The sequence below is a fragment of the Pongo abelii genome, chromosome 13, assembly GCF_028885655.2.
Source record: "Pongo abelii isolate AG06213 chromosome 13, NHGRI_mPonAbe1-v2.0_pri, whole genome shotgun sequence".
Taxonomy (NCBI): domain Eukaryota; kingdom Metazoa; phylum Chordata; class Mammalia; order Primates; family Hominidae; genus Pongo; species Pongo abelii.
The window spans coordinates 88,159,484-88,186,536 of NC_071998.2; the positions used below are offsets into that span (position 1 = coordinate 88,159,484).

Below are 27,053 nucleotides of genomic sequence, written 5' to 3' on the forward strand. Positions count from 1 at the left end.
AGATCCAAAATCGACACCCTAACATCACAATTAAAAGAACTAGAAAAGCAAGAGCAAACACATTCAAAAGCTAGCAGAAGGCAAGAAATAACTAAAATCAGAGCAGAACTGAAGGAAATAGAGACACAAAAAACCCTTCAAAAAATTAATGAATCCAGGAGCTGGTTTTTTGAAAGGATCAACAAAATTGATAGACCGCTAGCAAGATTAATAAAGAAAAAAAGAGAGAAGAATCAAATAGATGCAATAAAAAATGATAAAGGGGATATCACCACCGATGCCACAGAAATACAAACTACCATCAGAGAATATTACAAACACCTCTATGCAAATAAACTAGAAAATCTAGAAGAAATGGATAAATTCCTCAACACATACACCCTCCCAAGACTAAACCAGGAAGAAGTTGAATCTCTGAATAGACCAATAACAGGAGCTGAAATTGTGGCAATAATCAATAGCTTACCAACCAAAAAAAGCCCAGGACCAGATGGGTTCACAGCCGAATTCTACCAGAGGTACAAGGAGGAGCTGGTACCATTCCTTCTGAAACTATTCCAATCAATAGAAAAAGAGGGAATCCTCCCTAACTCATTTTACGAGGCCAGCATCATCCTGATACCAAAGCCTGGCAGAGACACAACAAAAAAAGAGAATTTTAGACCAATATCCTTGATGAACATTGATGCAAAAATCCTCAATAAAATACTGGCAAACAGAATCCAGCAGCACATCAAAAAGCTTATCCAACATGATCAAGTGGGCTTCATCCCTGGGATGCAAGGCTGGTTCAATATACGCAAATCAATAAATGTAATCCAGCATATAAACAGAACCAAAGACAAAAACCACATGATTATCTCAATAGATGCAGAAAAGGCCTTTGACAAAATTCAACAACCCTTCATGCTAAAAACTCTCAATAAATTAGGTATTGATGGGACGTATCTCAAAATAATAAGAGCTATCTATGACAAACCCACAGCCAATATCATACTGAATGGGCAAAAACTGGAAGCATTCCCTTTGAAAACTGGCACAAGACAGGGATGCCCTCTCTCACGACTCCTATTCAACATAGTGTTGGAAGTTCTGGCCAGGGCAATTAGGCAAGAGAAGGAAATCAAGGGTATTCAATTAGGAAAAGAGGAAGTCAAATTGTCCCTGTTTGCAGATGACATGATTGTATATCTAGAAAACCCCATTGTCTCAGCCCAAAATCTCCTTAAGCTGATAAGCAACTTCAGCAAAGTCTCAGGATACAAAATCAATGTACAAAAATCACAAGCATTCTTATACATCAATAACAGACAAACAGAGAGCCAAATCATGAGTGAACTCCCATTCACAATTGCTTCAAAGAGAATAAAATACCTAGGAATCCAACTTACAAGGGATGTGAAGGACCTCTTCAAGGAGAACTACAAACCACTGCTCAAGGAAATAAAAGAGGATACAAAGAAATGGAAGAACATTCCATGCTCATGGGTAGGAAGAATCAATATCGTGAAAATGGCCATGCTTCCCAAGGTAATTTACAGATTCAATGCCATCCTCATCAAGCTACCAATGACTTTCTTCACAGAATTGGAAAAAACTACTTTAAAGTTCATATGGAACCAAAAAAGAGCCCGCATTGCCAAGTCAATCCTAAGCCAAAAGAACAAAGCTGGAGGCATCACACTACCTGACTTCAAACTATACTACAAGGCTACAGTAACCAAAACAGCATGGTACTGGTACCAAAACAGAGATATAGATCAATGGAACAGAACAGAGCCGTCAGAAATAATGCCACATATCTACAACTATTTGATCTTTGACAAACCTGAGAAAAACAAGAAATGGGGAAAGGATTCCCTATTTAATAAATGGTGCTGGGAAAACTGGCTAGCCATATGTAGAAAGCTGAAACTGGATCCCTTCCTTACACCTTATACAAAAATCAATTCAAGATGGATTAAAGACTTAAATGTTAGACCTAAAACCATAAAAATCCTAGAAGAAAACCTAGGCATTACCATTCAGGACATAGGCATGGGCAAGGACTTCATGTCTAAAACACCAAAAGCAATGGCAACAAAAGCCAAAATTGACAAATGGGATCTAATTAAACTAAAGAGCTTCTGCACAGCAAAAGAAACTACCATCAGAGTGAACAGGCAACCTACAAAATGGGAGAAAATTTTTGCAACCTACTCATCTGACAAAGGGCTAATATCCAGAATCTACAATGAACTCCAACAAATTTACAAGAAAAAAACAAACAACCCTATCAAAAAGTGGGCAAAGGACATGAACAGACACTTCTCAAAAGAAGACATTTATGCAGCCAAAAAACACATGAAAAAATGCTCACCATCACTGGCCATCAGAGAAATGCAAATCAAAATCACAATGAGATACCATCTCACACCAGTTAGAATGGCAATCATTAAAAAGTCAGGAAACAGCAGGTGCTGGAGAGGAGGTGGAGAAATAGGAACGCTTTTACACTGTTGGTGGGACTGTAAACTAGTTCAACCCTTGTGGAAGTCAGTGTGGCGATTCCTCAGGGATCTAGAACTAGAAATTCCATTTGACCCAGCCATCCCATTACTGGGTATATACCCAAAGGACTATAAATCATGCTGCTATAAAGACACATGTACACGTATGTTTATTGCGGCATTATTCACAATAGCAAAGACTTGGAACCAACCCAAATGTCCAACAATGATAGACTGGATTAAGAAAATGTGGCACATATACACCATGGAATACCATGCAGCCATAAAAAAATGATGAGTTCATGTCCTTTGTAGGGACATGGATGAAATTGGAAAGCATCATTCTCAGTAAACTATCGCAAGGACAAAAAACCAAACACTGCATATTCTCACTGATAGATGGGAATTGAACAATGAGAACACATGGACACAGGAAGGGGAACATCACACTTCGGGGACTGTTGTGGGGTGGGGGGAGGGGGGAGGGATAGCATTGGGAGATATACCTAATGCTAGATGACGAGTTAGTGGGTGCAGCGCACCAGCATGGCACAAGTATACATATGTAACTTACCTGCACATTGTGCACATGTACCATAAAACCTAAAGTATAATAATAATAATAATAAAAATAATAATAATAAATAAATAAAAGAATAAAAAGAAATGCAGATTTGGGACAATGGGGGACACTTAGCTGATGCACAGTGCAGGTGAGCAGTTCTTCTTTTGTGACCATGAAGACACAATTCCCAAGAGCCCACCTTGGGGTCTTCTAGAACAAGCATGTGGGCTGCCCACCAGCTGCATGTCCACCTTTCCTTTCCTGCACTCTCAGGAAGACAGGAGTTCTGGATTCAGCTGAACTGAGTTCAAGTTCAGGCTCTGTGACTCACTGGCTGTGTAATTCTGGGTAAGTTACTTGCTCTCCTTGAGTCCCATATCCTCCATGGTAAAATGGAGAAGAGGAGTTATTGTAAGGTTTTGAAGGCAAGTTAAGAGTTAAAGAAAGACATGCACACACACACAGAGAGTTGGCCGCATCAACAGCAACACAGGCTTACTACTAGCAAAACCCTGCGGAGGGGGAAACCAGCTTAGTGTCAGCGCCCACTGCCGCTCACAGGCTGGGGTAATCATGGGGCTGGGAGGGAGGGCTCTGGGCAGTACAGCTTGCTGCGCAGTAGAAGATGATAAGGATGTTCCTGCAGTCAGGCTGTTGGGCCTTTGCCCAGCAGGATGTGATAAGGATGTTTTTGCAGTCAGTTGGTTAAGATGGTTCTCACAGCCCGAGTTCCCATGGAATGTTTTACTCTGACCAGGATCTGCAAAACAGCAAGAGGTTTACCAAATAGTGCAGCTTAGACTAATGGTAACCTCTCCCAGGTAGACAGTTCTTCAACAGTAGACTTCCCTTGAGCACCTACACTGTACCAGACATGGTGCTAGGACCCAGGCCACAGGAGGAACAAGACAGATGAGGCCCCTGCCATACTGGTGCTCATGTCTGATGAAGGAAGCTAACAGGTCATAAGACCAGGTCAGATGGTGGTGGTAATGAAAGACATTACCAGAGTGAGATGAGCTAGAAAGAAACTGAGGGAGCTGTTCCAAACACTGTGAGAGGAAGAGACCCCTCCAAGAGGTGACTTTTGAGCAGAAACCTGAGAGATGTGGAGGGGAGTGCCATGGAGAAGGACCAGTCCCTGGAGCCATCTCAGGAGTAAAGACCCAGCACGAGGTGGGCAACAGAATGTCCTGACCCGTGCATCCTTCATGCTTCCTTCCTCAGTGGTGCCCAAACAGAAACATGGGGCAATTCCACGCAGGGTCCATGGAGGGAACAGGAAGTAGCTGCACTGCAGAGCTGTGGTGGGGATGAAATCTGGCCCAACAGTGAAGCTAGAAGCAGATGCTGCTTACCACTGACCGCAACACAGGTTATGAAGCATAACCAGCCCCTGAAGGCATGTCCAGGGCCAGACCAGCTGGCCAGGCTGCCAGCATCTTAGAGATCCCAGGAGATCAGATAAGCTGGTTAGGGGTAGGGGGAAGGAAAGCTTCAGAAAATTCCATAGGACCCATGACACTTAGCATGAACTTCCCCCGAGTGAGATCTGTTTGGCATTGCTGGTTCTAAAGAGTTGGTCCCACCACCCCCACCTGCCCAGTGCCTGACCAGGGGAAAACCTGGGGTAAGGTCCAAGAAACAATCCCTGTGGAACAGGAAAGGGTGTCCTCATCCAAAACCAAGGGAGGAATCTCACAAAACACCACTCATAAGGAGCAGAGGGGCCTGCGGGGAGAAACAGGATTCTGCTGCTCACTGGGGAATCTTTTTCAGCAGGAAAGGGGAACAGGCAGGATGCAGGAGTGAAGTAGACCCTGAGCTGTGGAGTTAGGGGAGCTGGTGTTGACACTGTCAGGATGAGCCACAGTAGGAGGCTTAGAACCCCTCCCTGCAGCCTCTCCAGTCTAATAAGGAGATAGTAGTGTGGTCAGTGGGGGCATCTGGATGCAGTCAAAGGGCACATGGAGTGATGCCTCCTCTGGCCTCCTCTTTTAGCTGCAGATTCTCCCTATGAGTCCCTGGAACAGCTTCTCCATGGCCCCACCACCCTGGGGTGTGGTGACAGCTCCCAGATGATGCTAACCCCAAGGCCCTGTGCCATCCCTCCTGGTTACCCTTGGCCCTGCCCATGCCTTTGTAAACAGCTTCTTCTTAATGACCCTTCAGCTGCCTAGCAGTCCCTGCCAGCACCTGACTGCCACATTCCCCAAAGGGACCAGGTGGAACTCCACTCTGAGATGTGTGAGAAGCCAGGGTGCCATGGTTACAAACAAGGACTCCAGGTACAGACTACTTGGTTCAAACCTGGACCAGCGGTATGAATTTTCACAACTCTCTGTATTGCTCTTTGCCCCAGTTTTTTCATCTAACAACTAGAAGTAAGAACAAGGTTATTATGAAAATTAAATGAATTAAAGTAAGCAAAGTGCCTACAACAACACCCCCAGGCACATGGTCAGCACTGAGCATGTTTTTCATTACTAATCTTAATGAGGTAAGAATGAGAACACAGGCACCAGCCATGAGCCTGGGGCTCCTCTGGCACAGGCATTAGAGACCCTACTTTTAACATCCTCCAGTCATTAATTTGACCCTAATAAGGGAGGAGTCTCATGGGAGAGAAGCAAGCATCCACACTGGGGCCAGACATCCCATGGTCAAAGTTGAACTCCACCACTGTTCAGCTGGGTGACTTTGGGCAAGTGACTTTCCCTCTCTGATCCTCATGTTCCTTTTTGATAAAAACAGCACAATGACAGGTCTGTTGTGGGAAGTCAGGAACCCCAAACGGAGGAACTGGCTGAAGCCATGACTGAAGAACGTGGATTATGAAGATTTTATGGACATTTATTAGTTCCCCAAATTAATACTTTTGTAATTTCTTATGCTTGTCTTTACTGCAATCTCTAAACATAAATTGTAAAGATTTCATGGATACTTATCACTTCCCCAATCAATACCCTTGTGATTTCCTATGCCTGTCTTTACTTTAATCTCTTAATCCTGTCAGCCGAGAAGGATGTATATCGTCTGAGGACCCTGTAATAATTGTAACTACACAAAGTGTACAGCATGTGTGTTTGAGCAATATGAAATGTGGGCACCCTGAAAAAGAACAGGATAACAGCAATTGTTCAGGGAATAAGAAAGATAACCTTAAACTCTGACCGCCGGTGAGCCAGGCAGAACAGAGCCATATTTCTCTTCTTTCAAAAGCAAATGGGAGAAATATCGCTGAATTCTTTTTCTCAGCATGGGATATCCCTGAGAAAGAGAATGCGCACCTAGGAGTACGTCTCTGAACTGGCCCCCCCGGGGTGTACCTGTCTCTTATGGTCGAGATTGTAGAGGTGAAATAAACTCCAGTCTCCCATAGCGCTCCCAGGCTTATTAGGAAGAGGAAATTCCCACCTAATAAATTTTGGTCAGACCGGTTGATCTCAAAACCCTGTCTCCTGATAAGATGTTATCAATGACAATGGTGCCCGAAACTTCCTTAGCAATTTTAATTTCGCCTCGGTCCTGTGGTCCCGTGATCTCGCCCTGCCTCCACTTGCCTTGTGATATTCTATTAACCTGTTAAGTACTTGATGTCTGTCACCCACACCTATTCTCACACTCCCTCCCCTTTTGAAAATCCCTAATAAAAACTTGCTGGTTTTTGTGGCTGGTGGGGCATCACAGATCCTACCAACATGTGATGTCTCCCCTGGATGCCCAGCTTTAAAATTTCTCTCTTTTGTACTCTGTCCCTTTATTTCTCAAGCCAGCCGACACTTAGGAAAGTAGAAAAGAACCTACGTGATTATCAGGGCAGGTCCCCCAATACAGGTCTATGGGAATTGGAGGAGTTGATAGAAAAATGTGTCTGAATTTGAGTTTCCTGGAAGTAGATCCTGAGGCAAAGATTCAAATACAAAAATTTCATTTGGAGACAACTCTAGGATATTAATTCGACTGCCAGTTCTTCCTTAGGGTGCTAATCCCAGGAAACACTGGTAGAGGAGTGGGTAACAGAGACAGGAAAGGAATGCAGCAGTTAAACAGACCTTCATCAAGAAAGTTTCCATTGTGGCAGCCAGGGTTCAGCCCTGCCAAGTACCTGCAAGAGACGGCATAGAACATCTGCCTCAGAGTCATCCCACCCAGAGCAAGGGAGCTGGGGTATTTATCCACAAATACCCACCAGTCAATCCTCAGGGATCCTTCCAAGGTCATGATTCCTCCAGAATGTCCTGCCTGCACTGCAAGGGTCAGAACTGGGGTTGAGGGCAGGGCCCAACAGCGCCTCCAGCAATGAGCAGAAACACAGCCTGGTGTGGAGAGTTTGTCACTCAGTGACTCCAACACACAAACACATTCACACAGCACACTCCAACACCAACACAGTGCATATATACATACACACACATGCATACATGACTGTTACCCACTTAGATCCTAGTGAATCCATGGAATAGACAATAAGGTGGGAATCAGAGGGAAGAGCAAAATTAAGAGGAGTGAAGGTCTTGGGAACAAAATGCAAATTTAGGCAGAAAATGAAGTGGGAAGAGGAGTGGTTTGGACACCACATGCCTGCTGGTTGGCACCTGCTCTACACACACTGTCACTAATTCTCCAAGCAGCCTCATGGGGTAAAAGAAATTCCCCTCAATTTACAGATGACAGAAATGTACTTCAGAAAAGAAAACTGATTTTACTAATGTCTCAGCAAGTTAGTGGGTGATAGATATGGACTCCCAGATCTTTCTGTCCACAAAGCCTACAAATTCTCCCTTGTTAGGCAGGCTGGGTATCAGGCCCTGCTTCTCGGCTCTGCTCCTTTTCCTGCTAGGCAATAATGGCAGAATTGATAGAAATGTTATCCCCCTTCACCACCTGGAGCAGAGCCAGTGAGAGGGGCTGGGGAATAGCCATTAGGCCCTCCACCCACCATTCAATGCCTTCAGGACTGAAGTCCCTCAGGACTCTTGCACCACGTGCTGGGAGCACTCCCAGTCTTTGGGTGTCTTGTGAAGTTGTACAGGATCCAGTAGAGGCCACTGGCTGTGCTGTCATATCCTAAGAGACAGCCAGGCAGGTTTGGGTCGCTTGGCTGCTTCAGCACCAGAGGATGGACAGTGCCCATGCACTGAGGCCCTCGGGAGAGTGGGAAGAGGGTAAGGAAGGTCAGAATGGAGTGATGTGGGGTCCATCCACCACGTCCCTGAATGGAGAGACCCCTGTTCTCACAGTAGTCCCACACCCGGACCACCATTGACACTCATGAAGATGCCAGCCTCCATTTATATGTTCTTATGTGACAACTCCTTCCATTTTCATCCTGGAGAAAAGATTTCTGGACACACTAATTCTGAGGGCACCTGAGTGTAACCTGAGATGGTCCCTGAAGACTTTTCGTCCAAGCAGGATCCCTCCCTTGCCATCTCCAGACCTGCCCCACAAGCTCCCTCCCTGGTCTCCTGGCTCTTGTTCACTCCTTCCAGGAAGCCTTCTACAGTCATCTCTAAAACGTGGCTGACCGTCCCTCCTTTATCCAGAACCTTCCATGGCTCCCCAGAGCCCTGCAGATCAAGTTCAAGTTCTTTGATCAGACACTTGATCTCAAGCTGCATTCTACCTCCTGAATTAAGATCCCAGAGATGCCTACCTTGCTCAGCACAAGTGCATCAATGAAGTCCAAAGTCTTGAATGTGGCCTTGGCCTTGAGGATGTCAAAACTCTGGCTAGTGAGGGTGCAGAGCTGCTCCAGGATGATGGTGTCTAAAGTTGTGCACCAGATCATAGGCCCTGCAGAAGCATCACCCCTCAGGAGTGAGGTAGTATAGGATGTCCATGCACAGGCAGTTCTGCAGGTGCCGTACACTATGAGGGCATGGAGCTCCAAGATGGTGGCAACATAGTCACTAGAATTACCACAGGGTAAGGCTGGGGAGAGGAAGCAGCTGCATAACACATATGAAACCCTGGAAGCACTTCCCAGCCAGAATCTCAGGACCACATTACATCCAGATACAGGTGCCCTGTGAGCACACTTCTCTCTCTGCCTCCTGCTCTGAGCTGCCTCCTGCTCCCACATGGCCAGCCTGGCCCAGGGCTTGGAGCCCAGCAGGTGTTCAGTCCATGGTGTTGACTGCTCCCTGGGCCAGGAAAGCCCTTGGTGACTCTGTGACTCCTCCTGTGGAACCTCTGACTCTGCCTGGGGACCTCCCAATTCCCATGGGAAGCCCCCATGGCTCTGGATTGCCCCACCTTGCCTGGGATCCTCTGGCCCCATAGGCCTTACTTGATGCCTTAGCCATCCCAGAACATGACATGTTTCTCAGAATGTGGCTGATGTCCAGGGCCATCTGTGGATGTTTGGTGGGGGCCTCTTGCTGTTCTCCTTTATGGTCTGTACGGCAGGGCAAGGCCAAAAGGAGAAACCAATCCAACCTCAGAGTGGACAAAATGCTCACTGCCACAAACGGCAACCACTAAACAGTCAGCAGTGCTTCTGGAAAGAAAGGTTTCATTCTGTAAAATGCTCCTTGTTTGACTTCTTTCTGAAGCCAGAGAAGGGTACCAAGCCCAGCTTACCTGTGATGCCTACATTAGCATCTGTGCCTAGGATGTGCGATGGGCCCCTGCTCCCACTGCAGGGTTGATGTTCCCTCTAGCTGGAGACCTGGGCTCCTGACACCACCTGGCCTGTTTGTCCTGCTCTGGATGAGGGTGGAAAGGCTGTATCTGGTATTTTCCTAGGTCCTTGGCTTCTACCTTCTAGACATCCAGCAGGAGTGACCATGCCCAGCCCCATGCCTGAAATGGGACTCCCTTGTAGAGCAGCCGAGACACCTACAGACAGAAGAGTGCTCTGGTGAGACAGGCCACAGGGGTCCCCAGGGAGGATTGGGGGCCAGAAGATTCTGAAGGTTTCCAGTCTTGGGCTCTGTGGTTCCTCAAAGAGGTTAGGTTTACCTAAAACCAGGCCTTCCCTCACATGATTCAAAGAGTGGATGAGTTCTCTGCATCAGGAACTCTGATCTGGACCTACTTTTTCATTTAGGTCACCAAGAGACAACTCCTAACCTCTGAGCTAGGGATGGTACAAGCTCTGGCATGAGATTTTCTTCTAGCAACGTGATGCTTACAAGGACAGGTAGAAAAGCCGGTAATCAGGCCTGCTGTCCTCCGAGTAAGGACAGTGTGCCACCCACCCTCTGAGAGGCAGGTGGTACCAGGCCACAGCACTGGGTGCCTGTACCCCTGGATCTGCAGACACCGGTCATGGAAGTCCGCCCCTCTCCACATTACCTTCTTGCTGCTCCTAGATTTCTTCTAGTCATTAAGCACTTTGGGCCATTTTTCTGCACATCCGATCTGACATTTTTGCTCTCAGATGAAACACGATAAAGGAAGCCAAGACGCAAGGATTCCTGGAGGGGACCTTGGGTGCTAGGTCTTGGGCTCCAGGGCCTTGATGGGACTGAACCAGAAGGAGCCAGGGAAGGGCAAACACTGGGGCTGAGGCCCTATGACCCAATGGCCATTGGCAGCTGGGCCTTATGGCCCCAAGACACCCTGTCCTCAGGCCACAGACACCATGGTCAGGTCCCAACCTCCCAGTAGTGTCCTGGTACTAGCAGGTGCTGACCCCTGAGCCACAACCACAGTTCTGGGTTTTGGGTTTTGTAAAACCACCTCAGGGACAGAGTTCTGGGGTTGGGTTTGGCAGGAACCATGGTGCCACCCAGGGATGGTGTGTCACTCCTACTTGCCACAAAATGTGCACACAGGCTGTCCCACTGCCCAGCCCATGCTGCTGGACAGGATGGAGGAAGTCAGGGAACAGGCAGGGTGGACATCTGGGGTGTAGGGAGAGGCAGGTGCATGCTGGGAGGTCAGACCCTGTGAGGGCTGTGGGGGCATCAGGAGGAGTGGGCTCCAGGTGTACCCTCAATGCACTGGGCAGGTCTCAGGCCAGGCTCCCTGGACCCTGGCTGGGTGATGTGCTCACTGCCTGGGGAACTGCTGTCAGGCCCCGACCACCCACCCTGGGCAGCACTGTCCCATTTAGGACTGGGCTTTCTGAGTCCTGAGACAGGACAGTACTATCCAGGCCTGACAGACTGGGAGGACCTGTTAAGTCCTCTATCTCTAGACCAGCCTCCCACACAGCAAGGACAGTCTCTTACGTTTACCTTCAGGGCACTGACTGAACCATCTCACTCTAAGGCAACCAAGGCAGAGCTGAGGACCTGTGCCAGGCTGGGAGCCAGTCCCCTCCCTAAATGGGCCTGAGGGAAGCACCATCCCTGTCCCAATCCGCTGCAAGTTTCAGCCCAGGAGACACATAGGGAAGGGAGGATGGAGCCTCTCTGCTGGCTGACACTGGAAAAGTGGGACCCAGGAGAAGAGGGAGTGCAGGGCTGGCAGGGGACACTCCAGGCCCATGGAGAGCTTGGGCTGCACCATGGGGCTGCCCCTCCTGGGCTGGAGGCTGTGCCCTTTGCAGGATCTGAGAAAGTCCAGTCCTGAGATCTGACAGTGCTGCCCACGGTGGGTGCCCAGTGCCTGACAGCAGTCCCCCAGGGAGTGACCACATCACCCGACCAGGGTCCAGGGAGCCTGGGCTGAGACCTGCCCAGTGCACTGAGGGTGCACCTGGAGCCTACCCCACCTGACGCCCCCACAGCCCTCACAGGGTCTCACCTCCCAGCATGCACCTGCCTCTCCCTGCACTCCAGCTGCCCACCCTGCCTGTTCCCTGGCTTCCTCCATCCTGTGCAGCCCATAGACTGTGACCATCTATCTGGCCACTCTGGCCCTTCCTTTACCTTTGTCCTTTCTATATCTCTGAGCAAGATCTCCCAGGTCCATCCAAACACCTGCTTTGTCCACTTTTGACTGGGCCTTTAGGCACTACTGGGCCATCCCAACTGTCCACAGGGCCCTCCATAACGTGCATTGCACCTGACATCTCCCAGCAGTGCTCAGCAGCCCCTGCACCAGGTCCCTGCTGACCATATCCCGCACATCAGGTCCTCCCTGACCACGCCCTCATTGATTAGAACCCCATGACCGGGCCCCACTAACCAGGCCCCTGCTGCTAGGCCCACAATGACCAGGACCCTACTGACCAGGACCTTACTGACCAGGTCTCACTGACAAGGTCCTTACTAACAAGGGCTCACTGACCAGGCCCTTACTGACAAGGCCTCATTGACCAGTTTCTTACTGACAAGGCCTCACTGACCAGGTTCTTACTGACAAGGCCTCACTGACCAGGTCCTTACTGACAAGGCCTCACTGACCAGGTCCTTACTGACTAGGCCTCATTGATCAGGTTCCACTAATCATGACCCCATTGCCTGGCACCACAGATGAGGCCCCACTGACCAGGCCTCCAGGGAACAGGCTGCCACCGACCAGGCCCATATTAACCAGGCTTTGGTGACCAGATGCCCCTGACTGTGACCCTAGTGAGTAGGCCCCACTGAATAGGCCCCACTGCTCAGATCCCCGCTGACCAGGTCACCCCATAGACCAGTGCTACAAAAGCCACCACTGACCAAGATCTCTCTGAACAGGCCCCCACTGATTAGGTTCCACTGACTAGGCTGCCCTGACCAGGGCCCCACTGACAAGGGCCTCACTGATGAGGACATGGTCACCAGGCCCTGCTGACTAGGTCCCATGTGACCAGGCCTCCACTGAATAGCGCCCCTTGACCTGGTCACCAGTGACGCAGCCCATGCTGACAAGGCCACCACTAAGCCCCAGCTGACCAGGTCTCCACTGACAAAGCCCCGCAGCCCAGTTTTACACTGACCAGACACCAAACAAGTGGCTGCCACTAGGACCCCACTCACCAAGACCCCACTACTAGATCCCCCTAATGAGACCCTCTCTAAGCAGACCTCTGCTGACTACGCCCCCAATAAATAGGCCTCTCTGACCAAGTCCCAACTGAGTAGGTCCACTGATGAGGCCCACACTGATCAGGGCCCTCCTAATCATACCAGAAGGCCAAGCGACAATGAGATATTTCATATGGCAGGAGTAGGAGTAAGACAGAGAGAGGAAGGAGCTGCCGCATCCTGTTATACAACCAGATCTCAAAAGAACTCACTATCAGGAGATCAGCATCAAGAAGATTAACCAATGGTGAAGGATCCCCCACCCACACCACAGCCCACTGTTTCCAGGCAGAAGCCTCCTGCAGAGGAAGAACATCTTGGGAAACTTCCACTATGGCAGTGCAGAACGGAAATATGGGCTTGGAGCCCACCATCCTCCATCCTCCAGGACCCCAGATTCATACAGGAGGCCACCATCCTCCAGACCCCAGATTCATAAGCTCACCAACAGCTCACACCCTCAGTATGGAAAAGCTATGGGCACTCCACACCAGCCTAGCCCATGAAAGCAGACATAGGGGCTGAAGCCTGCAAAGCCACAGGTGTACTGTTCTAGTAGAGGTTTTCCATGAGCCTCTGCCTCTGAAGCAGACTACTCCCCCTTCCTACTACCCCCCCCACCCTCCCACCACCCTACTGCCAACCTACTTCCCACCCTACCCACCCCTTTTCCTTCCAACCCCAACCCCCTCCTGCCATGATTAAATCATCTCCCACCAGGTTCCACCTCCAACATTAAGGAGTACAATTCACAGGAGTTTTGGTAAAGAAACACAGCCAAACCATATTATTCGGACCCTGATACCCCAGAATCTCACGTCCTTCTCACAGAGCAAAATACTTTCATGCCTTTTCAAAAGTTTCCAAAAGTCTTAACTCATTCCAGCATTAACTAAAATGTAAAAAATTCAACATCTCATCAGAGACAAGTCTACAGTCCCTTTCGCCTATGAGTCCCTGAATTTAAAAGGATGTTCTTTCCTTTCAGGGTACAATGATGGTACAGGCATTGGGTAAGCTTTCTCAATTCAAAGGGAAGAAAATTCCCAGGAAAAAAAAACACAAATAGAAACACACGCCCAATACAAGTCCAAAACCCAGAAGGCCAGTATCCATTCAATCTCACAGCTCCAAAATCATGAAGAGAACTCACTATCATAAGCACAGCAATAAGGAGATGGTGTTTAATCATTTGTGAAGGATCTGCCCCCCACCACCACTTTTCACCCCTCACCCCCACCATAATCCCCTCATTCTCCCTACCCCCCACCTTCCAACCCCCATTCTCCACCATGATTAAATGACCCTCCACCAGGCCCCACCTTTAACTTTATTATTCTGTCCCTGGCTCCCAGATCTCATGTCCTTCTCACATTGCAAAGTACAATGATGCCTTCCCTACAATCCCCCCAAATCTTATATCATTCCAGCATTAATACAAACATCCAAAGCTTAAAGTCTCATCTGACACAAGGCTACAGTCCCTTAGGTGCATGAGCCTCTTAACTATAAAGCAAGTTAACTACTTCCAAGGTACAATGCTTGTGCAGGCAATGGGTAAGCATTCTCAGCTGAAAGGAAGAATTTTGCCAGAAAGAAAAAAACACATACAGGACTTACAGGCCCCATGAAACTCCAAACCCAGAAGGCCAGTCATTCAATCCTACAGTTCCAAAATCACCCTTTTTGAAACCCTGTCCCACATCCAGGGCACAGGGACAAGAGGGCTGGGCTCTGAAGGCCTTGGGCAGCTCTGCACCTGTGGCTTTGCAGGGTTTATGCCCCACAGCTGCCCTCCTGGGCAGCGCTGGTGTTGAGTGCCTGTAGCTTTTCCCAACTGATGGTACAAGCTGTTGGTGAGTCTATGAATCTGGGGTCTGCATGATGGTGGCCTCCAGTGTGGGGGCTCCAACCCCACATTTTCCTTCTACACTGCCCTAGTAGAGGTTTCTTATGAGGCTCTGCCTTTTGGGGATGCTTTTGTCTGGTCACCCAGGCATTTCCATACATCTTCCAAAGTCTACAGAGAGGCTCCCAAGCCTCTAGTCTCATGATCCATCCACCCAGTGGCTTAACACTATGAGGAAGTTACCAAGGCTTCTAGCTTGCACCCTCTGAAGAAGTGGCCCAAGCCGCATCTATGCATTTTCAGCCATGACTGGAGCTGGCGCTGCAGGGATGCAGGCAGCAGTGCCCCGAGGCTGCACATAGAGGGGGGTCACGGGACTGGCCCAGGAAACAATTCTTCTCTCCTAGGGCCCAGGGCCTGTGACAGCAAGGGCTGCTGCAGAGGTCTCTGAAATGCCTTCAAGGGCTTTTCCCTATTGTCTTGGCTATTAGCACTGGGCTCCTTTTTATGCAAATTTCTGAAGCCTTCCTAAATTATCTCCCAGAAAATCAGCTTTTGTTTTTGACCATTTGGCCAGGCTGCAAATTTTCCAAACTTTTCATTCTGTTTCTCATTTAATATAAGAGCTGGAACTTGTTTAATGTAAGTCCCATCCAGAGGTCGTTTTCTCCATCACACATCAGAGCACAGGCTGTTCAATGCAGACAGGACACCTCTTGAGCTTTGCTTCCTAGAAGTTCATTCCACCAGATATGCACTAAGTCATCACCCTCAGGTTTAAAGTTTCACAGATCTCCAGGGCAGGGTCACTGTGTAGCCATGTTCTTTGCTACAGCAAAACAAAAGTAACCTTGGCTTCTGTTCCAAGTTCCTCATTTTTATCTGAGACCTTCTAAGTCTGGTTTTCACTGACCATTTTCCTGTCAGCCTCCTGATCACAAGTAGTTAATGTCAGGCCTCTGAGCCCAAGCCAAGCCATTGCATCCCCTGTGACTAGCACGTATATGCCCAGATGGCCTGAAGCAACTGAAGAATCACAAAAGAAGTGAATATGCCCTGCCCCACTTAACTGCCCATCAGTTAAGACTGATGACATTCCACCACAAAAGAAGTGTAAATGGCCGGTCCTTGCCTTAACTGATGACATTACCTTGTGAAAGTCCTTTTCCTGGCTCATCCTGGCTCAAAAACTCCCTCACTGAGCACCTTGCGACCCCCACTCCTGCCTGCCAGAGAACAAACCCCCTTTGACTGTAATTTTCCTTTACTTACCCAAATCCTATAAAATGGCCCCACCCTTATCTCCCTTTGCTGACTCTCTTTTCGGACTCAGCCCGCCTGCACTCAGGTGAAATAAACAGCCATGTTGCTCACACAAAGCCTGTTTGGTGGTCTCTTCACACGGACGCGCATGAAATTTGGTGCCGTGACTCAGATCGGGGGACCTCCCTTGGGAGATCAATCCCCTGTCCTCCTGCTCTTTGCTCCATGAGAAAGATCCACCTATGACCTCAGGTCCTCACACTGACCAGCCCAAGAAACATCTCACCAATTTCAAATCCGGTAAGCGGCCTCTTTTTACTCTCTTCTCCAACCTCTGTCACTATCCTTCAACCTCTTTCTCCTTTCAATCTTGGCACCTTACTTCAATCTCTCCCTTCTCTTAATTTCAATTCCTTTCATTTTCTGGTAGAGACAAAGGAGACACATTTTATCCGTGGACCCAAAACTCCGGCGCCAGTCACGGACTGGGGAGGCAGCCTTCCCTTGGTGTTTAATCATTGCAGGGATGCCTCTCTGATTATACACCCACGTTTCAAGGGTGTCAGACCACGCAGGGATGCCTGCCTTGGTCCTTTACCCTTAGCAGCAAGTCCTGCTTTTCTGGGGAAGGGGCAAGCACCCCAACCCCTTCTCTCCTTGTCTCTACCCCTTCTCTGCTTTTCTGGGAGAGGGGCAAGTACCCCTCAACCCCTTCTCCTTCACCCTTAGTGGCAAGTCCCACTTTTCTGGGAGAGGGGCAAGTACCCCTCAACCCCTTCTCCTTCACCCTTAGTGGCAAGTCCCACTTTTCTAGGGGGCAAGAACCCCCAATCCCTTATTTCGGTGCCCCAACCTTTTATCTCTGCACCCCAATCCCTTATTTCCGTGCCCTGACCCCTTATTTCTGCACCCCATCCCTTATTTCCACACCCCGACCTCTTATCTCTGCACCCCAACCCCTTTTCCCACTTTTCTGGAAGGTAAGAACTCCCGAATCCCTTCCCTCCATTTCTCTACTCTCTCTTTTCTCTAGGCTTGCTTCCTTCACTATGGGCAATCTTCCACTCCCCATTCCTCCTTCTACTGCCTTGGCCTGTGTTGTCAAAAACTTAAAACCTCTTCAACTCACACCTGACCTAAAACTTAAATGCCTTATTTTCTTCTGCAATGCTGCTTGACCCCAATACAAACTCGACAGTAGTTCCAAATATCCAGAAAATGGCACTTTGAATTTTTCCATCCTGCAAGATCTAAATAATTCTTGTCGTAAAATAGGCAAACGGTCTGAGGTGCCTGATGTCCAGGCATTCCTTTACACATCAATCGCTTCCTAGTCTCTGTGCCCAGTGCAACTCATCCCAAATCTTCCTTCTTTCCCTCCCGCCTGTCCCCTCAGTCCGAACTCCAAGTGTCACTGAGTCTTTCTAATCTTCCTTTTCTACAGACCCATCTGACCTCTCCCTTCCTCCCCAGGCTGCTCCTCGCCAGGCCGAGCCAGGTCTCAATTCTTCCTCAGCTCTTCTCCTCCACCCTATAATCTTTTTATCACCTCCCCTCCTCACACCTGGTCCGGCATACAGTTTCGTTCCGTGACTAGCCCTCCCCATCCTGCCCAGCAATTTACTCTTAAAAAGGTGGCTGGAGCTAAAGGCATAGTCAAGGTTAATGCTCCTTTTTCTTTATCCCAAATCAGATAGCGTTTAGGCTCTTTTTCATCAAATATAAAAATCCAGCCCAGTTCATGACTTGTTTGGCAGCAACCCTGAGACACTTTACAGCCCTAGACCCTAAAAGGTCAAAAGGCCATCTTATTCTCAAAATACATTTTATTACCCAATCTGCTCCTGACATTAAATAAAACTCCAAAAATTAAATTCTGGCCCTCAAACCCCACAACAGGATTTAATTAACCTCACCTTCAAGGTGTACAATAATAGAAATAAGTTGCAATTCCTTGACTCCACTGTGAGACAAACCCCAGCCACATCTCCAGCACACAAGAACTTCCAAACACCTGAACTGCAGTGGCCAGGCGTTCCTCCAGAACCTCCTCCCCCAGGAGCTTGCTACAAGTGCCAAAAATCTGACCACTAGGCCAAGGAATGCCCGCAGCCCGGGATTCCTCCTAAGCCGCGTCCCATCTGTGTGGGACCCCACTGAAAATCGGACTGTTCAACTCACCTGGCAGCCACTCCCAGAGCCCCTGGAACTCTGGCCCAAGGCTCTCTGACTGACTCCTTCCCAGATCTTCTCAGCTTAGTGGCTGAAGACTGACGCTGTCCAATCACCTAGGAAGCCCCCTAGACCATCACGGACACTGAGCTTCAGGTAACTCTCACAGTGGAAGGTAAGCCCGTCCCCTTCTTAATCAATACAGAGGCTACCCACTCCACATTACCTTCTTTTCAAGGGCCTGTTTCCCTTGCCTCCATAACTGTTGTGGGTATTGATGGCCAGGCTTCTAAACCTCTTAAAACTCCCCAACTCTGGTGCCAATTTAGACAATACTCTTTTAAGCACTCCTTTTTAGTTATCCCCACCTGCCCAGTTCCCTTATTAGGCTGAGACACTTTAACTAAATTATCTGCTTCACTGACTATTCCTGGACTACAGCTATATCTCATTGCCACCCTTCTTCCCAATCCAAAGCCTCATTTGTGTCCTCCTCTTGTATCCCCCACCTTCACCCACAAGTATAAGATACCTCTACTCCCTCCTTGGTGACTGATCATGCACCCCTTACCATCTCATTAAAACCTAATCACCCTTACCCCACTCAACGCCAATATCCCATCCCGCAGCATGCTTTGAAAGGATTAAAACCTGTTATCACTCGTCTGCTACAGCATGGCCTTTTAAAGCCTATAAACTCTCCTTACAATTCCCCCATTTTACCTGTCCTAAAACCAGAGAAGCCTTACAAGTTAGTTCAGGATCTGCGCCTTATCAACCAAATTGTTTTGCCTATCCACCCCGTGGTGCCAACCCCATATACTCTCCTATCCTCAGTATCTGCCTCTACAACCCATTATTCTGTTCTAGACTCAAATATGCTTTCTTTACTATTCCTTTGCACCCTTAATCCCAGCCTCTCTTTGCCTTCACTTAGACTGACCCTGACACCCATTAGGCTCAGCAAATTACCTAGGCTGTACTGCTGCAAGGCTTCACAGACAGCACCCATTACTTCAGTCAAGCCCAAATTTCATCCTCATCTGTTACCTATCTTGGCATAATTCTCCTAAAAACACACGTGCTCTCCCTGCTGATCGTGAATGATTAATCTCCCAAACCTCAATCCCTTACAAAACAACTCCTTTCCTTCCTAGGCATGGTTAGTGTGGTCAGAATTCTTACACAAGAGCCAGGACCACACCCTGTAGCCTTTCTGTCCAAACAACTTGACCTTACCGTTTTAGCCTAGCCCTCATGTCTGTGTGCAGTGGCTGCCACTGCTTTAACACTTTTAGAGGCCCTCAAAATCACAAACTATGCTCAACTCACTCTCTACATTTCTCATAATTTCCAAAATCTATTTTCTTCCTCATACCTGACGCCATATACTTTCTGTTCCCCGGCTCCTTCAGCTGTACTCACTCTTTGTTAAGTCCCACAATTACCATTTTTCCTGGCCCGGACTTCAATCCAGCTTCCCACATTATTCCAGATACCACACCTGACCCTCATGACTGCATCTCTCTGATCCACCTGACATTCACCCCATTTCCCCATATTTCCTTCTTTCCTGTTCCTCACCCTGGTCATGCTTGATTTATTGATCGCAGCTCCACCAGGCCTAATCGCCACACACCAGCAAAGGCAGGCTATGCTATAGCACAAGCCACTAGCCTGCCTCCTAGAACCTCTCATTTCCTTTCCATCGTGGAAATCTATCCTCAAGGAAATAACTTCTCAGTGTTCCATCTGCTGTTCTACTACTCCTCAGAGATTATTCAGGCCCCCTCCCTTCCCTACACATCAAGCTTGAAGATTTGCCCCCACCCAAGACTGGCAAATTAGCTTTACTCAACATGCCCTGAGTCACAAAACCTAAAATACCTCTTAGTCTAAGTAGACACTTTCACTAGATAGGTAGAGGCCTTTCCTACAGGGTCTGAGAAGGCGACCACAGTCATTTCTTCCCTCCTGTCAGTCATAATTACTCAGTTTAGCTTTCCCACCTCAATACAGTCTGATAACAGATGAGCCTTTATTAGTCAAATCAGGCAAGCAGTTTTTCAGGCTCTTAGTATTCAGTGAAACCTTTATATCCCTTACGGTCCTCCATCTTCAAGAAAAGTAGAATGGACTAAAGGTCTTTTAAAAACACACCTCACCAAGCTCAGCCACCAACTTAAAAAGGACTGTACAATACTTTTACCACTTTCCCTTCTCAGAATTCAGGCCTGTCCTTGGAATGCTACAGGGTACAGCCCATTTGAGCTCCTGTATAGATGCTCCTTTTTATTAGGCCCCAGTCTCATTCCAGACACCAGACCAACTTAGACTGTGCCCCAAAAAAACTTGTCATCCCTACTATCTTCTGTCTAGTCATACTCCTATTCACCGTTCTCAACTACTCATACATGCCCTGCTCTTGTTTACACTGCCGGTTTACACTGTTTTTCCAAGCCATCACAGCTGATATCTCCTGGTGCTATCCCCAAACTGCCACTCTTAACTCTTGAAGTAAATAAATATCTTTGCTGGCAGGACTATGCTGAATCTCCTTAGGCACTCTCTAATCAGATATCCTGAGTCGTCCCAATTCTTAGAACTTTTATACCTGTTTTTCTCCTTCTGTTATTCCATTTAGTTTCTCAATTCATCCAAAACTGTATCCAGGCCATCACCAATCATTCTATATGACAAATGTTTTTTCTGACATCCCCACAATATCACCCGTTACCACAAGACCTCCCTTCAGCTTAATCTCTCCCACTCTAGGTTCCCATGCGGCCCCTAATCCTGCTTGAAGCAGCCCTGAGAAACATCGCCCATTCTCTCTCCATACCACCCACTAAAAATTTTCACCACCCCAACACTTCAACACTATTTTGTTTTATTTTCTTATTAATATAAGAAGGCAGGAATGTCAGGCCTCTGAGCCCAAGCCAAGCCATCGCATCCCCTGTGACTTGTATATGCCCAGATGGCCTGAAGTAACTAGAGAATCACAAAAGAAGTGAATATGCCCTGCCCCACCTTAACTGATGACATTCCACCACAAAAGAAGTGTAAATGGCCGGTCCTTGCCTTAACTGATGACATTACCTTGTGAAAGTCCTTTTCCTGGCTCATCCTGGCTCAAAAAGGAGTGGGGGTCTCCCTTCACTGACTCTCTTTTCTGACTCAGCCCGCCTGCACCCAGGTGAAATAAACAGCTTTGTTGCTCACGCAAAGCCTGTTTGGTGGTCTCTTCACACGGACGCGCATGAAAGTTAACAATTCTTCACAAAGATCCAAACTTTCCCTCATTTTCCTGTCTTCGAAGCCCTCCAAACTCTCCTGATTTCTGTCTGCCAACCTTTTCTGAACCTGCTTCTACATTATCAGCTATCTTTGTCGCAGCCTGGCAATGTGGTAAAGGAAGACAAGTCCATTTTCAGGGGGGAAATTCAAGAAGGCCTCAGATACTTGAATGAAAAGAATCTGAATACTGATTGCCAAGACAATAGGGAAAAGGCCTTGAAGACATTTCATACATCCACTTCCCAGTACTAATTTTCTCTATGATTGAAAGAAAAGGGGTTTAATTGGCTCATGATTCTGCAGGCTGTAAGGAAACATAGTGGCTTCTGAATCTGGGAGGACTCAGGAAGCCTCCCAATAATACCAGAATGTCAAGGGGCAATGACATGATTCATGTGGCAGGAGTAGGAGCAAGAGAGAGAGAAAAGAGGTGCCACACCCTATTATACAAGCAAATCTCATGAGAACTCACTATCACAAGGTCAGCATCAAAAAGATGGTGCTTAACCATTGGTGAAGGATTCGCCACCCACCCCCAACTCCCATTGTTTCCAGGCAGAAGCCTGATGCAGAGGCAGAGTCTCTTGGGAAACCTCTACTAGGGAAGTGTGGAAGGAAAATATGGGCTTGGAGCCCCCACACAGATGGCCACCACCCTCCAGACCCCAGATTCATAGACCCACCTACAGCTCACAGCCTCAGTGTGAAAAAGCTATGGGTAGTCAACACCAACCCACCCCATAAGAGCAGCCACAGGGGCTAAACCCTGTAAAATCATAGGTGCATACAGGTGCACTGTCCTAGTAGAGGTTTTCCATGAGCCACTGTCTCTGCAGCAGGTTACTCCCCCTCCCTACTACCCACCACCCTCCCACCACTCTACAGCCAACCCATTCCTCCCCACCCTACCCACCCTTTTTCCTTCCACCCCCACCCCCCTCCCATCCATGATTAAATCACCTCCCCCAGGCCCCAACTTCAACATTTGGGATTACAATTCCACATGAGTTTCACAGGGACACACAGCCAAACCATATTATTCTGACCCTGATATCCCAGAATCTCATGTTTTTCTCACAGAGCAAAATACAATCATGCCTTTTCAAAATTTTCCAAAAGTCTTAACTCATTCCAAATGTAAAAACTTCAAAGTCTCATCTGAGACAAGGCTACATTCTCTTCTGCCTATGAGTCCCTGAATTCAAAAGGGATTTCTTTTCTTTCAAGGTACAATGATGGTACAGGTATTGGATAAGCTTTCTCAATCCAAAGGGAAAAAATTTTCCAGAAAAATAATACAAACACAAGTCCAAACCCAGCAGGACAGTATTCACTCAATCTTAAAGCTCCATAACCATCAAGAGAACTCACTATCATGCAGACAGCATTAAGGAGATAGTGTTTAACCATTTGTGAAGGATCCACCCCCATCCTCATCTTTCAACCCCACCCCCAAAATAATATCAATCATTCTCCCCACACCCCTACCTCCAACACCCAGGCTTCAACCTGATTATATCACCTTCCACCAGGTCCCAAATTTCACATTCCCTATTACAATTCCACATGAGTATCGGTAGGGACACAGAACCAAATCATATTATTCTGACCCTAGTTCCCCCAGATCTCATATCTTTGACACACTGCAAAGTACAATGATGCCTTCTCTACAGTCCCCCAAAGTCTTAACTCCTTTCAGCATTTACTGAAGTATCCAAAGCCCAAAGTCTTATTTGTCACAAGGCTGCAGTCCCTTCTGCCCCTGAGCCTCTGAAATACAAAGTAAGTTAGCTACTTTCAAGGTGCAATGATTGTACAGGCATTGGGTATGAATTCCCAGCCAAAAGAAAAAACTTTGCCAGAAAGAAGCACAAAATACAGATGAGACTTACAGATCCGACGGAAGTCAAAAACCCAGCAGGCCAGTCATTCCATTGTACAGCTCCAAATCGTCTCTTTTCGATCTAAATCCCACATCCAGAGCACAGGGGTGTGATGGCTGGGCTCCCAAGGCCTTGGGTAGCTCTGCACCTGTGGCTTTGCAGGGTCTTTCCCCCACAGCTGCCCTCATGGGCTGGGCCAGTGTTGAGCACCTGTAGCTTTCTACACTGAGGGTGCAAGCTGTTGGTGGGTCTATGAATCTGGGGTTTGCAGAATGGTGCCTCCATGTGTGGGGGTTCCAACTCCATGTGTTCCTTCTGTACTGCCTTAGAAAAGGTTTCCCATGAGGGTCTGCCTCTTGGAAAAGCTTCTGCCTGGAAACCCAGGTTTTTGTGTACATGCTCTGGAGTCCAGACGAAGGCTCCCAAGGCTCAAGCCTTTTGCTCTGTGCACCTGCTGGCTTAACACTATGTAGAATCCACCAAGGCTTGCATCTTGTACCCCTGAAGCAGTGACCCAAGCCGTACCTGTGCATCTTTCAGCCATGGCTGGAGCTGGAGCTGCAGGGATGCAGGCAGCAGTGTGCTGTGGCAGAGCACAGCAGTGGGACCTTGCAGCTGGCCCAGGAAAACATTCTTCTGCCTCAGGCCTTAGGGCCTGTGACAGCAAGTGTTGCTGCAAAGGTCTCTGAAATGCCTTCAAGGCCTGTTTCCCATTGTCTTGGCTATTAGCACTGGACTCCATTTTATACAAATTTCTGAAGCTGTCTTGGATTTTCCCACTGAAAATCAGCTTTTCTTTTTGACCACTTGGCCAGGCTGCAAATTTTCCAAACTTTTAAGCTCTGCTTCTCATTTAAATATAAGTTTCTACTTGAGGTCATTTATTTGGTCACACCGAAGACCACAGGCTTTTGGACACAGACAGGATACCTCTTGAGCTTTGCTGCCAAAAGTTCGTGCCTGTGATTTAGATACACCCTATGATTTAGATACACTCTAAATCATCACCTTCAAGTTCAAAGTTTCATAGGGCTCCAGGTTAAGGGCATTGTGCAGTGATGTTCTTTGCTAAGGCAAAACCAAAGTAACCTTGGCTCCTGTTTTCAGTAAATTCCTCATTTTCATCTGAGACCTTGTAAGCCTGGCCTTCACTGTCCATCCTTCTGTCACCCTTTTAATTATAACTATTTAACAAGTTTCTACAATGGTCAAAACTTACCTTCATCTTCCTGACTTCTTCCAAGGCCTCCAAACTTTCCAACCTCTGGCTGTTACCCTCTTCTGAACCTGCTTTTACATTTTCATCCATCCTTGTTGCAGCCTATCAATGTGGTAAAAAGAAGAAATGTCCATTTTCAGCGGAAAAATTCACAAAGGGATCCGATATCTGCATGAAGAGAAGCTGAGTGCTGATTGCCAAGACAATAAGACAAAGGCCTTGAAGGCATTTCATAGCTCCACTTCTGAGCACTAATTTTCTGTAAGATCATAAAGAAAAGATGTTGAACTGGCTCATGGTTCTGCAGGCTTTAAAGGACTCATAGAGGCCTCTGCTTCTGGGAGGAATCAGGAAGCCTCCCAATCATACCAGAAGACCAAGCAGCAATGGGATGTTTCATATGGCAGAAGTAGGAGCAAGACAGAGAGAGGAAAGAGGTGCGACACCCTGTTATACAACCAGATCTCATGACAACTCACTATGACAAAATCAGCATCAAGAAGATGATGCTTAATCATTGGTGAAAGATCTGTCCCCGGCAACACCCCCACCGCACCACTGTTTCCATGTAGAAGCCTGTTGCAGAGCCAGAGCCTCTTGGAAAACCTCTACTAGGGCACTGCAGAAGGAAAATATGGGCTTGGGGCCCCCACACAGGAGGTTACCATTCTCCAGGCCCCAGATTCATAGACCCACCAACAGCTTGCACCCTCAGTATGGAAAAGCTACAGGCACTCAAGGCCAGCCCAACCCATGAGAGCCGCCATGGGACTAAACCCTGCAAAGCCACAGGTACACTGCCTTAATAGAGGTTTTCCATGAGGCTTTGCCTCTGCAGGGGGCTACTCCCACATCCTACTACCCACCAGCCTCCCACCACTTTACTATCAACCTACTCCTCCCCACCCTACTCCCTCCTTTTTTCTTCTACCCCCAACCCCCTCCCATCCATGATTCAATCACCTCCCACCAGGCCCCACCTCCAACATTCGGGAATACAATTTCCCATGATCTTTTGTAGGGAAACACCACCAAACCATACTACTCTGACCATAAAATCCCTGAATCTCATGTCCTTCTCACAGAATAAAATATAAACAAGCCTTTTCAAAAGTTTCCAAAAGTCTTAACTCATTCCAGCAGTAACTCAATGTAAAAAGATTAAAGTCTCATCCAACACGAGGCTGCAGTCCCTTCTGCCTATGAGTCCCTGAATGTAAAAGGGAGTGCTTCTCTTTCCAGATACAATGATGGTGCAGGCATTGGGTAAGGTTTCTCAGTCCAATGGGAAGAAATTTTCCAGAAAAATAACACAATTGGGACACAGGTCCAATGAAAGCCCAAAAGCCAGGACAGTATGTATGCATTCATCATGAGAACTCACTTTCACATAGACAGCATTAAGGACATACTGTTTAACCATTTGTGAAAGATCTGCCCCCCAGCCCCATCTTTCACCCCCACCCCCAGCCTAAACCCCCCAAACTCACCACACCCTCACTTCCAATCTCAACTGTCCACCATGATTAAATCATCTTCTAACAAGCACCACTTTTAACATTCCCCATCACAATTCTACATGAGTTCTGGTTGGGACACAGGGCCAAATCATATTGTTCTGCCCCTGGCCTTCCAAATCTCATGTTACTCTCACTTTGCAAAATACAATGATGCCTTCTCTACAGTCCCCCAAAGTCTTAACTCATTCCAGCATTTACTCAAATGTCCAAAGCCCAAAGTTTCATCTGAGACAAGGCTGCAGTCCCTTCTGCCCCTGAGCCTCTGAAATACAAGGCAAGTTAACTACTTTCAAGGTACAATGTTTGTCCAGGCATTGGGTAAGCATTCCCAGCCAAAAGGAAGAAATTTGCCAGAAAGAAGCACAAAACACAGATGGGACTTACAGACCCCATGCAAGTCAAAAACCCAGCAGGCCAGTCATTCCATCATACAGCTCCAAATCATATTTTTTGAATCTACGTCCTACATCCAGAGTAGAGGATGGTTTGATGGCTGGTCTCTCAAAGCCTTGGGCAGCTCAGCACCTGTGGTATGGCAAGGTCTTTCCCCAAATCTGCCCTCATGGGCTGGGTTGCTGTTGAGTGCCAGTAGCTTTTCAACACTAAGGGTGCAAGCTGTTGGTGGGTCTATGAACCTGGGGTCTGGAGAATAGTGCCTCCCGGTGTGGGGGCTCCCACCCTATATGTTCCTTGTGTACTGTCCTTGTAGAGGTTTACCATGAGGCTCTGCCTGTTGGAAAAGCTTCTGCCTGGAAACTCAGGATTTTCCATACATACTCTGGAGTCTAGATGAAGACTCCTAAGTTTCTAGTCTTGTGCTCTGTGCACCTGCTGGCTTAACACTATGTGGAAGCCACCAAGGCTTGGAGCTTGCAAGCCTGA

At 47.8% G+C, this 27,053-nt stretch overlaps 1 protein-coding gene across 10 annotated transcripts in view; it reads right to left on the reverse strand.

The window, feature by feature from the left end:
- The window catches only part of LOC134759791 (cytochrome P450 4F6-like), a 53,733-nt gene that overhangs the window by 13,032 nt on the left and 13,648 nt on the right, over positions 1-27,053 (reverse strand). For 3 of the 10 annotated variants that reach the window (XR_010136565.1, XR_010136563.1, XM_063714324.1), the window contains exons 2-3: positions 24,652-24,753; positions 3,520-3,814 (exon numbers count right to left, since the gene is read on the reverse strand). Coding sequence is in view for 4 of the 10 variants with exons in the window: in XM_063714324.1 (XP_063570394.1) it covers positions 3,752-3,814; positions 24,652-24,753 (165 nt within the window). In the remaining 6 variants the exon portion in view is untranslated. Of the gene's footprint in view, positions 1-3,519; positions 3,815-7,996; positions 10,792-24,651; positions 25,597-27,053 lie in introns of those variants that run through there. The other 7 variants (XR_010136561.1, XR_010136560.1, XR_010136562.1 and 4 more) reach the window with 7 other exon arrangements.